General features: G+C 45.4%; 1 protein-coding gene across 3 annotated transcripts; it reads right to left on the bottom strand.

Moving 5' to 3' along the window:
• Nucleotides 1-32: 32 nt before the first annotated feature.
• On the bottom strand, nt 33-13650 carry LOC147217814 (uncharacterized). Of its 3 annotated transcripts, XM_086174515.1 has the most exons (17): nt 13493-13646; nt 12636-12701; nt 10463-10596; nt 10278-10356; nt 10152-10175; nt 9982-10035; nt 9249-9398; nt 9103-9166; nt 8953-8996; nt 8612-8737; nt 6157-6305; nt 5937-6045; nt 2802-3407; nt 2314-2729; nt 1614-1701; nt 1441-1537; nt 33-1352 (listed from the first exon to the last, which is right to left on the bottom strand). In XM_086174515.1, the coding sequence occupies exons 3-17, from the start codon at nt 10552-10554 to the stop codon at nt 1282-1284; spliced, it is 2169 nt and encodes a 722-aa protein (XP_086030641.1). In that variant the 5' UTR covers nt 10555-10596; nt 12636-12701; nt 13493-13646; the 3' UTR covers nt 33-1281. The 3 variants fall into 3 exon arrangements, with proteins under 3 accessions (XP_086030641.1, XP_086030643.1, XP_086030644.1); XM_086174517.1 differs by lacking the exon at nt 12636-12701 and having other exon boundaries at nt 13493-13650; XM_086174518.1 differs by lacking the exon at nt 13493-13646 and having other exon boundaries at nt 12636-13305.
• Nucleotides 13651-14523: the final 873 nt, after the last annotated feature.

Consider the following 14523-nt stretch of genomic DNA (forward strand, 5'->3'; position numbering starts at 1 on the left):
ATATGTAGTGAACTGATGAACACAAAGATCAATTCATTTCAAAGAAACCTTTATAAAGTTTTAACATTTCTGAACATAAAACATTTCAAGACATATACAATTCTTTATATGAAACAGTAAATATCTCTTATTGTGAACACTCTTAATGTAATTCAGAAAATAAACACTGTTACCTTTGCCCGCTCTCTTCTCTTGTGGCATTAAAACCTACATCTCTGTCACTCGAGGCACTTTCTGGATGAAGAGGCTTTTGTAGCTCAATGTAAAGCGAAATGCTGAGAGGATACAGCTTCTGCACACACACACACACACACACACACACACCTGCTGACTCCTAGCACTGGAACTTAGCTTACACACCTAAACTGAGCAGTTGAGCTTAGTTTTACGTGGACAGGCAGGCAGTGTGAGGCAGCTACACATGCAGGTTTAAATATGGTTTTACACTGCAAATGGGATGACATTAATAGGAACTCCTATTCATGTGTCAATGTGAACTCTAATCAGAACTCTGGTCATAAGGCAGCACAGGTCCTGCTGATGCTTTGAGAGTTGAATGGAACGTCTGGACTCGTTTTTTCTGTATTATTGTGAACTTCATCCTATTAGTTTTGGGGATCCATTCCTGTTTGGCGATGACTTCATAGCCAAAGCTCTGTGGCTCCTGTCGATGAGGATCTGAAGACAAACATCGCACGCATGCTTATGAAGTCTTTCTGAAAGCTCTGGGCCATGTGCCGAATTTAACACTGCAAATCATCGACGTCCACAAATACTGGGGGAAAAAAAAAAAAAAACAACAACAAAACAAAAAACACCAACTTGTAACTTGACTTTTTGGCTCGTTTCTGGCTTCACCTTGGTCAAGGCGCTGGAGAGGAGATGTGTGTTCTCTTGACCCCATTGGCTGTCTCCAGCTCTTCCTGAAATGTTTACATGGCAGGCATCGCTTGTTGACATGACACCAAAAGTGGGCGAATGTGTAAACAAAGTGGTATCCCACTGGAATCCAGGCAACATGAAGGCGTTGAAATGGTTGTGGAGGGCAAGGGCTTTAGAGGGAGGGGTTTCAATCATATCCGAGGTGCGGAAACCCAGAGGTTTATCGTTCTTGGTCAGAACAAGGCAAATATGTGCACAAACTCCTCCGCAGAGGAAGAGCTTGTTTGTCAGAGCAGCAAGCGGAACGTCCTCGACGCGTTCTTTACTGCTTTTAAGGTGAAGATGGCATGAGGAGGTCGGAGGGGGAACATGGTTGGAGCTCTGATTCTGCCGGGAATATTAGCGGACAGTTGAGGCTGGATGGCTGGGGGTCGAAGGTTGCTCCTCTTGGTCATGTGAAGCATGCTCTTCTGGAAGCGTAAAAAATAAAGGTGTGAATTAACTCTCAATAAAGCTTACGTGTGAACAATCCTCTTTTTTCTTTGTCAAACACCCCACCTTGCAGTTGGTCTTCTCCCTTATCTTCACCGTGTTCCTCCTCAGCCCCAGGCACCTTGACTTCATCCAAATCTTGCGCTTCCTCTGCAGTTGACTCCTGTTCAAATCATTTTTTTTTAATTACAAAAACTGTCAGGAAAACAGAAGCTTCAGCAGAGGCTCCCAGCGCTCACCTCCGATTCAGAGATTCGATCTTCGTCCGAGTTCCTGAATCCCTCGGGGGCCTCCATGAGGATCTCTAGATCGCCCCCTTCCTCGTCACTGCAGGGACACCAAAATTAGACACGCGCCGTATTTGACCAAATATCTCAGATAGAGATTTCCCCCATTTTTCTCTTTTGCAAAGTCAACAGACATCACCAAATTTAAAGTTCCCCTCCAGACAATAATGGTCTCCACCCAGACAGAGGGACCTCGGAGGGCTGGTTTCACAGCCGCTGATGGAAGTGCAGAGGCTCTTGGCTCTGTGAAAATTCGATTATAACAGGGCAGCTTTCCCAACGTTTGAGATATTAAATATTTCCAAAGTCTGCTGATGTGGAAAGTGGAGCTCTCAAGGTCGCAGTGACCTCCAAACTGACTGCAGTGGAGCAGGAGATAATTTATCAACAGTTGAGACATTTTCAAGCGGTAATTGTGATCCCACTAAAAATTACAAGCTACACTGTAGAGTAGTGCCATCGTACTTTTCTTGAGTGGATACAACACTGACATTGTATAGTTGTACCATTTCCCTACATGGAATTAATGACATAAATATATACTAAGAGCTGTTTTTAGCTTCACCCACTCTGAGGTTAATGAGGCCTTCGTTGAATGCCCTGTTGAATCAAAGTGTAACCAGTGAAAAACTAGGACAACCACAAAACTGACCTTCCCCCAGAGTAGAAGGTCTCTTCCTCCACCTCCTCCTCCTCCTCCTCCTCCTTTTCCACCTCCTCCTCCTCCTCCTCCTCTTCTTTCTCTTCCTCCTCCTCCTCCTCTTCTACCTTCTCCTCTTCAGTTTTGGTTTGGTCCTCTTCAGACGGTCCATCATGGTCTTCCTTTCCTCCCTCCTCTTCCTCTTCATGCTGATCTTCCGCTTTTCCGACATCGTCCCCTGGCTCGTCTTCCTCCTCTTCTTTTCTTTCATCGTTCAACCGTTCTTCCCTTTCCTGTTCCTCCTCCTCGTCTTTCTCTTTTTCCTCATCGTCGTCTTCATCATCCAGGTCGGAACAGTTTAGGAAGTCGAAACTTTCCAAGGCCGTCTCCACCTCCTGCGTGAAGCTAGTGGACGTGGGAAAAGGAGCCTGCGGAGAAAACGAGAGGGTTAGAGGTGATAGTCGTTGACGGCTCGGCAGAGAACGGGCCGAGGGTCTTACTGCCGATGCCTGGCATGGAGGTTGGCCCTCCTGGAGCGGCTGTGCTTGTCTTTCTCCTGCCTGCTTGTCCTTGGTCTCTGCTCCGCTCTGTACTGACAAGTCCTCGGGCGGCGCCTGCACCTCCTCTGCTGATACACACTCCGGTGTGGTGGTTCCGCTTTCCTGCGCGTTTGTTCTCTCCGCCGGCGGCTCCGTCGGTACAGAGGAAACATCGGCGCATGAGCCGCTCAGCTCTGCCGAGGTTTCTAAGAGGTCTGCTGATTGAACAGACACTCTGTCAGTCACAGTACAGTCTGGGTTGCTCCCGCCCACTTGGCTGTGAGAGCAGGACGGCTGCACGTGGCCGTTGGGCACGTTGTCTATCTGAGTGAAAGACTCAGCCTCCGTCTCGTCCTCCTCCTGGTTGGAGGAGAGCGACGGCGTGGACGCGCTGGACTTGTGCGGCGTAGAGGACAGGTGAGGGGCGAGAGTGCTTTGCAGCGTGTTGGAGGCCGACAGCCTCTGGGCATGGTGAGCCAGCGCCGGGCTAGAGGAGTCATCCGAGGATTCGGAGGAGTTGGACCAGACCGTCCCGTTCTCGAGCTCTCCTTGCCGCTTCAGTAGAGACTGCGGAGGGAAAGCGAACGGGGTGAGGTGATAGACACCAATAATATTTCAAAAATAAACAAGTAGCAGGCGGCATCCACGGAGTACTTTTGAGCTCCAGCTGTTTTTATTTTCAAGAGGAAGCACCGCTGCCGCTTCCACTTTTTTTTTTTTCTTAATAAGCCATCCCCAAGCACTTTGAAGTTAAAAATCCCAGAGCTTATCAGAGGTGGCAGTGTCCTCACTGCCACTTTGCTGATTGTTGTCTGAAAATGACTCAACAGTCGTCACCCTGGTAACCAGCAGGGCTAAACCATTAGATCGGCCGGCAGACACGCTGATAGAAGGAACCTATTTTAGATAGGTCACATCAGTTGTGTCCTTGGTCATATTTAAATGTTTATTCTCTTCTCAGGTTAACACTGAATATGACGCTTCGGCTCATCCGGTTAAATCGTATCCATGCACGAACTGCCCAGATGGGTATATAAAAAAAAATCATTGGTTTAATATTGTCATAATATAGGAAAACCCTCTTGCATATCCATATGGTCGATCTAGTCAGTACAAAAAGACACAAGTCACCAATTTGACTCCTGGTAAAAAAATAAAATAAAATAAAAAACGAATAGAACTATATCTTCACATTTATCAGCTGGTGCTTTGACCATTCTTTTCCTTCCTGTTAAATGACTCTTTTTTCAAGAATCTGATATTTCTGTTCCCTCTGAGTGACACAGCGGAGGAGAGTCTCGTCCATGCAAACTACAAAAACAGATAAGACTCGATAGAAAATTGATAAGGAGTTAGAGCTGCACTCTTTTGCATCAGGTTTTGCATCAATAAACTGCAGATGTACCCGTGGGGTCATATCACTAACACACGCAGCTGCTTTTTGCTCTCGGGCTATCACAGCTGTGACAGCTTTCCACGTCAAATATTAATTAGATGTGGGCAAAACAAAAAGTCGCATCATAATAAGTTAAGGGTGACGCCGGTCTAGTGTTGTTGCCACGGAGAGCTGATAAACCATACTGCCGTATTGAGGAGGCTTCTTCTCGGCCTTTTTGTCTTAGACACACCGGCCCAAAAACGAAGATTCTTTTAAGTCTTGGAGGCTCGGATGAGATTTCAGACTGTGGACACATTATCCAAACACACAGGTGAGGCAGATGTGAGGAGGACAAGGCACTAACACTGACATAAACTCCTTCAGGTTAGAAACAGTAATCTGCTACAAACTCTGATAATTTCTTACTTTTTGACAGAAAAACATAAAACTACTGTACTTAATTTTTACTGCAACCCATATAACTAGTGCAGGTGAAAGGCATTCTGATACCTAGCACTTTTAGTAATCTATTATTTCAAAAAGGTATTAATTACAAATCAATTCATTAAAGGGTCGACGCACAATAACAGAGGCGGTTTAAGGAGGGGTGTGACGATACACAGAGTAGCCAGCTTGAAGACGTCAAATGGATCACAATATTGACTCTGTTGTATTTGAAGACTCCAAGCAAAAGGGAATTGTGTATTCCGCACTTGAATTGTTTTTTTTTTGTGGGAGGAGAGATACTGTTAAATAGATGAAAAGTACAAGCTTGTTTTCTTTCATCGTGTCAAATGTTTGATGAGAGGACTGAACAGACTGGGGTCGTTACACCCCTGGATTCGGATCCAAACCACTGCAGGTTTGTAGAATTATAATACAGTTGAAAAACAAAAGCAATCTTCGGTGTTGAGGAAAAAAAAAATCAGCAGGTGTGATTGGAATTTAGAATCAAAGCTATTTCATTCAGTATTTTGGTGAGTTCAGTCGTTTTCAAGCAAAAAAAAAAAATGCAACAGCAGTGTCTTTCCTTCAAGAGTATAATCACTTTTAACAATTGTGAGTTTAATGGTTCAACAGGACAGCGAATGACCAGCTGATTGATAATAAAAAGGGATTTGTTGCATGTTAAGGACTGAACTCATCATGGAAATGTTTCAGATAGATAGATGATCGTGAACCATGATTTCTCTACGTCAGCTACGTCCCACACACCCACTGCCAGCAGCTGGACTGAAGTGACCGCCTCATTTCGCAGTGCGAGGGCCTCGTCCTGTCCACCACGATGTCGGGGAACGCCTCCGTCAGCCAGCGGCCGGGCTTGGCTCCGCCGTGAGGCACGCTCTTCAGCGAGGTGAGGAAGAGGAGGGACATATTGGACCACTACTCAACCACTATTAAACAGCTACAGGGGCCGCAGCTCCGCTCATACACGCTGTCACACATCCCACTCCTGTCCTCGTTCACGGCTGGCCTCGCTCTGCTCGCGGCCGGCACGTCACTCCCACAGCCACACGGGCGAACACACACAGCTCTCCACATATCCTCACACACACCGGTGCTACCACAACACACGAAGCAGTTGGAAAACAGCTGAAACAGAACAAGCCAGTGAAATGAAAGCTACGGCAGCCATCAGTGAGAGAACAGGCTAGCCCACGCTGAACTGATGGACAGGTGGGTTTGATTTTATATCCAAATATATGGCGCACACTCACATAAAACACCTGCTCCCGCATGGAGGGTGTGTCAGGGGGACTCTGATTGGACAGCAGGCGCTTGGAAACAGTACTGGTGGATGATGTCTGATCATCCTTATCAAACGGACTGAAAAAGAAAAAGAAACAAACATAAAAAAAAATTTAAAAAAAAACAAAGTCGACTAAAAATAGTAAAATCACAACTGACTAATAAATAGAATAAAAAGCTAGGACTGACCTCCAGGTGACCTCCAAGTTCAGCTTGACTGTTCCAAGGTCATTGATGTCCACAGCAAGTGTCTGGGGAAGGGGGCAGAAGAGGTCGAGCATTTCGCAGGACACACTGCCCACCACCACGTGATTGGCCAGGCTCTTCAGCTCTGTCACCTTGAAACACACACGCAGATGAGATAAAGGTACTCAACGAGAGGACCATCTGCTGGATAACAATCCAAGACCTGTGTCATAACAACTACACACTCAATTGTTACATCATACCGACACTGATGGGTCAGCCGAAGCCAAACCGCCTGCATTTGGATCTGAACTACACAATGTTCATAATTACTACTTCATATCATTATTAGTCATTAGTTAGAAGTTATCGCTGTAGCGACATGGAGAAACAGCCTATAAATAAAAATCTCAGTTCTTTTTTCTTTTTGGAAACCGCATCATTTTATGTAAAACAGTGATTCTGGGATATGTAAACCCCGTCTCGTTCTTCCTCGTGTCCGTAGGCTGTTTAAGTGAGGGGGCGACATTGATTGCAATTGGTTGATTATCGAGGGAGTAAATGAATAAATTCTCTGGGAAAGTGTTCTTGACGAGGACAGGGTCGGGGTTTTATCGGTGTCTTTCGACACCAAAGAATGTGTGTATGTCTGTCAATGAAGTCTTGCTCTGAGACCTCTAGTGTGTGTTGTGTGTGACAGCGGAGTTGACCGTGGATTTGGAGTAGCATCACACAAATAGCCCGGAGTCAGGAGACAAATCAGATGCGTTTCATGTTGGTCCAATTTCTGAATTTTGCCAATGAAAGTTCACATGAAACATTTGGGAAGTAAAACACTGTGGACAACCTGCGAGCGGCCCTTAGATGAAAACACTTGGTCCAGCTTTCGCTTTGAGATCAGGACATGGGAGCTGGAAGCCTAAATCAGAGCAATGCTTCCTGAATAAAACCTCACAGAGCGGGGGACAGCAGGGGCTGCTGCAGTGCCAGGACATGCTAATGCTTTTAGCAAGCAGAAGCTAAATTGTGGTGCTGCTGCACGGGTGCACAAAGACACGCGGACGGAAAAGAAACCCTCAACTACATCCTCTATAAATTTGCACGCATTCACAATTGAGGAAAAAAAATCAGCTCTTGCACATGCATATTTCTAAAATGCACACACTGAAAATCAGGATTCTATATTCTATTCTATAGCATTAATAAGGGAAGTTTTCTGGGGCGGCACTGAACTGAGATGCCGGCACACCTAATTTCCTGTTGACAAAAGACAGACGGCTTAAACAAAACCATCAGTCCTGTACACTCTGTGTGTCAGTGTGTGTTTACGGTTACTCCATGATCGGCAAATCATGTGCTTCTTGAATATTAGACTGATTTTTGATGCCCGTAGAGTGGAACTGGTTTAACAACAGGTGGGTCTATTTCAGATTGGGAAATACTGAAAATTCCCATTTAGATAAAATTAAGCTGACATGCTGTCTATGCTGGGTGAAATTTTATTTAAAAAGAAAAAAAAAAAAAACAGTAGCAAGAGATTATCATTGGACGCAACAAAAACGACTAACGTTCATCCAGGGGTTTGATGAGGAGAAAACTGAAAAGTGTAACAGTAGAAAGTTGGAGTTTTGCCAAGTGATTTCATGCCCAAAAAAAAAAAGTGTGAATAAGAAGACAAATCAAAAATAGCAGGAAAGCCTCCTCTCTGGCTTAGGGCCCCAGATGCGGAGGAATCGCATCTTTGTCGTTGTTGTGTTCCCCAAAGCGGAACATTGATTACTTGCTTTTTCAGAAGGTGTTTAGAGGCTGACGCTCAGCCTGCCAAATCCTCCCGACCCTCCCACCCCCGCCCCAATTCAGCTGCAAGGCTCCATTTGAGAAGGCTGGAATCGATCAGGCTGGCTTTAGACCCGGCAGACGGTCAGGCTCGGCGGAACTGGAGCATTCCATAAACAGACAACTTTCTTTTTGGGGGGAAAAAAAACTCAAAAGCTATTAGCCCTGAGCTGCCTTTTTGACATTTTAGCCCAAAATAGCCTCGTCGCCCAAGGGAAGGCCAGAAAAATACCTAAGTTACATTTAAAAAAAAAAAAAAAAAAGGGATTTTCATTTATAAAAGAAAACAACATGCATTCAAACTGATTCTTAAAATAGATTATTTGGCAGACTTCATGCACAAATCAGTGTCCTAATCTACAACATGAAACATCAAACTTGTCGGTGTAAAGGAATGTAATGTTTGTAGAAGTATGAATGAAACACTTCCAGTGACGTATACTGAAGTGACCTTTAAGAAAAATATCAGTGACCTGTTCTTATAACAGTATTTACAACTATATATTTGAGTACTACAGGCTATATAAGCATTAAAGACTTGAAAAACATGTTGATTTTGTTCATTCACAGCAAGAAAAGCGCACAAAACGTCATCAAATATTTTAACAGCTTATTCCATTACCTTGATTGTCAGCAGTTCTGTGATGAGGGGTAGGAAGATGTACTCCTCGCTGTCCCATATCTGCTTATTGCTGACCTCCACTCGGCCTCGTAGCCGCCAGCGCTGCCGACCGTAGCGCATTAGAACCTAAAGCATGGGGGGGAGGGGGGGCGTAGCTGATGTGATCGACCAGACTAAAGAGGTTGAGTGTAAAATTAATAGCTGTCGGTGTCATTGCCGTGTTTGGTCACAGGACAAGGTCTGCGACTGAGAGGCCCAAAGTGACCGACTATGAGAGGATCGTCGCTCAAATGCTCAACTTTTCATTTAAAATGAACTCGTGCGCCTGCTGGGATTCTCACCTCGTACTGGTCTCCAGCACACAATCGAGCGAAGCCAGCCAGGCCTGAAACACATGATGTGGATTTGAATGTACTTAGTAAATAAATAAAAAATGGAGAACTTATCCCGTGGAGGGAACCGAAACTCTGGAGGGCAAGAAAGTGACTCACCCTTCATTTTGACATGAAACTCTCCCATCTGACTTTCCAGTTCACTCTCAAGCGAGCACATGTGCTGGAGGGATGGAGATACCATAAAATTAGATTTTTAATTTGCACCCCCAACCCCCAACCCGCACCAGCCGCAGGCCTCTCACCTCCGTACACTCCCTGTAGCCCTTGTTTGCTTCACTGAGACTCTCCCGGGCCTCCTTGCTGCCGGTCGCGGAGTTAAAGGCCGCCACCATTTTACTCGCCCCGTCCCGCAGCCGCCGTTGTATGCAGTAAGCATCGTACAGTTCCTCTACCTGCAAGAGCATACAGCCACACAGCTGAGGCTACGTCCCTTTACAGGGAAGTAAATTAATACCACACATCTATGAGTATTTTAATAATATTTTTTTCTTATACTAAAGCTGATAAGAGCATTTTATAAAGCATTATTAGTTGTTTTTTGCACAAAAGAAATGAGCTACAGTCACAACATGAACACTTTTCTAACCTTATTAAGTTGCTACTGTAAACAATATATCTTAGGCCTCGATGAGTTCACCGAACCTTCAGTCAGCATTCATTCTGTTGAATATCAGCGTTGAATATTTGAGATTTGGCGTGCGAAACCAAGTAAGAGCAGCGCTTGACGCTAAAAGGCTGTTTTTAAGTTTCAGTGACAAAAATGTTCACTTCCTTAAAAAACATTTGAAGCGATCATTATTTAGCAGCAACAGTCCGCCAGGGTCATAAACACTGAGACAGGCCTGTGGGATTGCCATTACTTATATATCTTCGTGTTTTCCAGGGGAGGAAGTGAGTGGCAGTTTGGTGATTTAAATGTGTCAATAACATTTTTCCCAACAAAAACAATATTAGCGAGGTCTTTAACAAACACACCTTGCTGAGGTGGAATTCCAATCGACGCATGAACCTCTCTATGGCCTTCACTTGCTGAGAAGAGAGGGGGGGAAGGGGGGCTTTTTAAACTTGGGGAACCAGTGAATGATGATTTGTATATTCTGCTCCGTCCCGCAGTCTCACAGCACGGCCTGGCGACTGAAACTTACCTTGTCCTGCTCGTACAGAGAGCCCTGCAAAGAAATACAGTCAAATTAACATCCCAGGTGGAGGACAGGGAAACGGCGGTCGAGGACAAACACAGGTGTGACCGGTTTCACCGCGCCAGCTCTCACCAGACGCCCGTTCCTCTTGTTCTCTCTGATCTGCTGCCCCAGACTGTCCAGCTCCAGTTGGTGGACCTGCAGGTACGACCTAGAGGCACCAAAGACATCGCTGTTACCGGTTCATCGTGACAGCGACATACCACCAAAGAGACGTCCGTTCTTGTGCAAACAGGGCCTGGGAAATGTTTACTCACTGTAAGCCTCTGCGCAAGGCAGCATACACTTCGTCCAGCCGCTCGGGCTGGGGGGTTTTAGCGGGCGGCAGTTTGGTGGAGCCTGTGAACATCCTGCTTCCTTACAAGGCACGTTTTTCTGGGATCAAACGGTGCTGAGGAAGGGAGCAGAAGAAAGGAGCGGATAGAGATCTCTAATGATAATGTCCTTATGATCATCATAATTAATGTCAGGACAGGGCCGCGCATTGATATTTATCACATATCGTCCCTGATGTTGTTGACACTCATTCCTTAAAGTCAAAACTTGTGAGAAATGATGTTACCGCTTCCTCCCTGCTCATTGTTTGGCAAAGTGTTTGCCTTTTGATGTTGACAGTTGGTTTCTCGCCTGATTTGCTCAAGGGTTTTTTTTTTCTTCTCCCCTTCAGTACGTTCCCTGCGACTGCTCCCAAATTCTGCAGTTGAACCCCCTTAGCAAATCAGCATTACACTCCTAAAGACGCTTAAAAAACGACTGTGATTGTTCAGGAAATGGTCGAAAAATGATCAATAATGTTCATCGCCACCCTCCCGAATTATATTACAGAGCATAAAACAGAAAAAAAAGGCAGCTAGGTGAGAAACACAAGCTCCTCACCTGCGGACTGAATCTTTCTCTACTGTGACATGTTTGAGGGGTTGATAATGTAACCGTGGCTTTAAAATCCTCAAGGACATGTCCTGGTATTATGCGGAAATATCATAGCTCAAACCTTCAATGTACCTGACAGGAATATTTCCCCCAGTCTGCCATTATACAGGCCTCTGGTAATAACAGAGGGCTGTGAACCGAAACTAGAGGACACGACAGAAAACCACTCTCTCATTTCTCGCTTTGGCCGCATTGTCTTCTCCGAAAAGCCAAAGACGTGGAGTGACAGGCGAGCGACGGCGACAGCGGGCGGCACTGACAACAGTTGGAGGCGCAGTCGGCATTTGCTTGTCTTCCCCTTCCTTCCCTTGCCTCTCCGGCCTTCCCGCCTCCACCACATCCACATCCAGCAGCAGAGCACAGGAAGTCTCATAACTGACTCTACACAGGAAATTCTACGCAGACGTTTGGCCCGAGTATATAAAAACTACGCGGGCCGTCATGTGCGTAAAAAAAACCAGACCTTTTTCGACTCTGAGCCATTTAACAGGGGGGGATTAGTGTGATCAGGGAAAACTGCTACTATATGGGGGGGTTGAGGGGGAGGGGGTCGTGCCCCGCCTAAGCTTGTCACAAAAGAGATTATGGTTTTAAAGCAAACTAAATCTGCCAAGCAAGAGGCAAACCCATATTAACACGTGGGATCTGTGAATGAGCTGATACACAGATGAGCAACTGGTGGCATCTGCTCTGCATTGTTTTACACTGAACTCACAGGCAGGAAAGTAATTGGACATATTCTTTAATAACAGATGGCATCATTTTCCACCTGTCTTTCTGATAGAAAACACACAAACACTGGCGGCGCGATAAAGAGCGTGGGCTCTCGGTCAGTTGCGCTGTCTTTTTCACGTTCCGCAGAGCCCCGGTGGGGGAACTCAAGTGCAGGGAACCAGTTAAAACCTCTAATCTGAGCGGCCCACTGGGAGGATTAACAGGAGGCAGTCAGAGTGACATGGCTAAGAAACGGTGCCATACCGCCGGGCCTTTTGGGGATAAAAACAGCACTTTTGCTCCAAAACCCATGGGGGCGGGGGGGTTCCTCCCCGACCCACAGCGGAACCCCCCACAAAATAGAGAGCTGAACATCACAGGGTGATAAAGTGGGCACCTGAGGGGCGACACGGAGGCCCCGTGAATAATGACGGCTGTCAATCACAGAGTCTCCTTTGTCAGATGTGCTCAGATCCCTTTCCTTACATTAGAGATCATTAGCCGGATTAATCCTCTCCTCTGAACGAAGCGAACAAAGAGGACACTGTTTCCAATCACCTCACAAGACTGGAGTTTCGTTTTCCTACAATCTTTGCATTGACACAGTCTCTTTGGGGAGAAAATGGATTTATTTCGGAAAAAAATATAGGTCAAGAATTCATCTCGGAAAATGTGCAATTCACTATTAAATAAATGGTTAGGAAGGAGAGGCCCGGGATCGAGTATTCCCTTTTGACCAAATATTACAAATATAGCAAAGTGAATATTTATCTGAGATTTACTCACTGCTGTAGTTTTTCTTCTTGTTGCCTCATTCTCTCCATTATTGCTTAATAGCCGGTAAAGACTTTTCTGGTTGGGGATGAATCAAACACAGGCAGTAAAAAAAACGAAAAATGACAGAAATCATGTGGGCATCACAAGTTCCCAGCAGAAAGTGATGCAGTTTGTCTGGCAAAACACCCGAACCCCGAATTAATGAATCTGCTCCAGTTTAAGGAGAGAACTGGACGCCGGATTAGGCGCAATCCGACTTGAGTGTTATTGTTGTTTCTTAATGGCAGATGAATTCTCCAGCTCACACACACTTCGTCCACAACGTGTTCGGTGTGTGTGTGGGGGGGGGGGGGGGTGAAGAGTTAACGGTGTTGCAATCCAACGCAACCTCCTCGCCTCAAGATTACTGGATTAACTAAACCCGGCGGCAGGAGGCCCCCGGGGCAGATAAATAGTCACACATCACCGGCGACTAGCGGCGGAGGATGGAGCCCAAACGGAGAACTTGTGGGTGGGTGGATGAGGGGGAGGGGGGGAGCCGGATTTATAATCCCAGCCCGGCTCATCACAGAGGCCACGAACGAAAAGTCTATTCCCGATCCGGAGCCCTCACAGCCTTTCCTCTTTTCCAAAGAAAGACGACTGAACACCCGGTATGGGGAAGAAAAGGGGAGCCGATCCCGGACGGCTGGCGGATATGATTCCGACAACATCACGGGAAAGCAACTTCACGTCGCCCATGTAGAGAGAGAGAGAGAGGGAGAGACAGAGGGAGAGAAGGAGAGAGAGAGGGAGAGAGAGAGAGAGGGGGAAAAAATAACAGGATCCTTGTAGTGACCTTGTCGAGAAAAGCAGCCGCCTCCTACCTCTGTTTAACTCCCTCGCGATCCGAGGCGAGAGACCCGAGTCCCATTTCCGACACGATGCTCCGCCACAGTTCGCGGAGTTATTCTGGGCGCTGTCCTTCTCCTTGATTTCGCAGTTTTTTGTGTCCACACAATCAAGTCTGTCGCCAAAAACGACTTCCGCCCGGCGGATTTCAGTATAAAAGTAAAGCGCAAAATGACTCAAGATGCCCAGCGAAGGAAGGAGGGATGGAAGTGTCTTGTGATGTTTCCTCATGTACTATAACTAAAATAGACCAAGTGAACACCACACCTTACAGTTGTTTTAGTGGATAAGACTGTTTGCCTTGATAAATAGATCTGTGACCGCACAACCTGTCGGTCAAAGAAGCTGAACAACAATGGGAAAGCAAGCAAAAACAAAGTAAATGTAAATGACTCTTTGTCCTCCCTAAAGGTGTTTCAAACAGCCTCCGACAGAATAAAAGAAACTGTGCTGTGATTATAACAAATTAAAATCTAAATGAAACAAGGATATGTGAATTCAGTCTCTCATAATGACACTATGCTAAAGCAATAAAGAAGATAGAGGGACAAATAAAATAGAAATGTGGATGGAATGAGTAATTTGACATTTATGCCACATGCCAAGGAATGTTGATAACCAACCATGACATTCAGATGAGTAAGTTAGCATTTTTCACAAGAATAACACTCGACACAAATTATCACAATGTCAAGTATGATACAGTCCAATCTTTGTAACATCAAGTTAAAATAATGTTGGCGAAGGATCACAATGAATCATGATAGAAGACGTGGGTTTGCATAGGGGAACAAAAGGTTTTGTATTTCACAAATGTCTAATAGTCCATTCATTTACTATTTCTAGTTTGGCCAGATGCATGCCTTTGAAGCTGCAAAGTTTTGAAAACTACAATTTTAAAGTAAGGACTGGTTAACGCATAGATATTCTGAAATTTGAGACTAAAAATCCTTTAACATTCTCATATAACTTATTTGTAAGATCTTAATACTTGCTTTTGAAATCT

This window comes from Fistularia commersonii, chromosome 27 (genome assembly GCF_037954325.1).
Source record: "Fistularia commersonii isolate RoL2024-O1a breed Wild chromosome 27, RoL_Fcom_v1.0, whole genome shotgun sequence".
NCBI lineage: Eukaryota > Metazoa > Chordata > Actinopteri > Syngnathiformes > Fistulariidae > Fistularia > Fistularia commersonii.

Bases quoted from the DNA above. Each gene is read 5' to 3' on its own strand.
- LOC147217814 (XM_086174517.1), bottom strand. From the start codon at position 10,554: ATGTTCACAGGCTCCACCAAACTGCCGCCCGCTAAAACCCCCCAGCCC. The intron at 6,306-8,611 runs GTAATGGAATAA...GTGTGTTTCAAG, and splicing joins CAGAACTGCTGACAATCAAG to GTGACAGAGCTGAAGAGCCT. The intron at 1,353-1,440 runs GTGGGGTGTTTG...TTACGCTTCCAG, and splicing joins GGGAGAAGACCAACTGCAAG to AAGAGCATGCTTCACATGAC.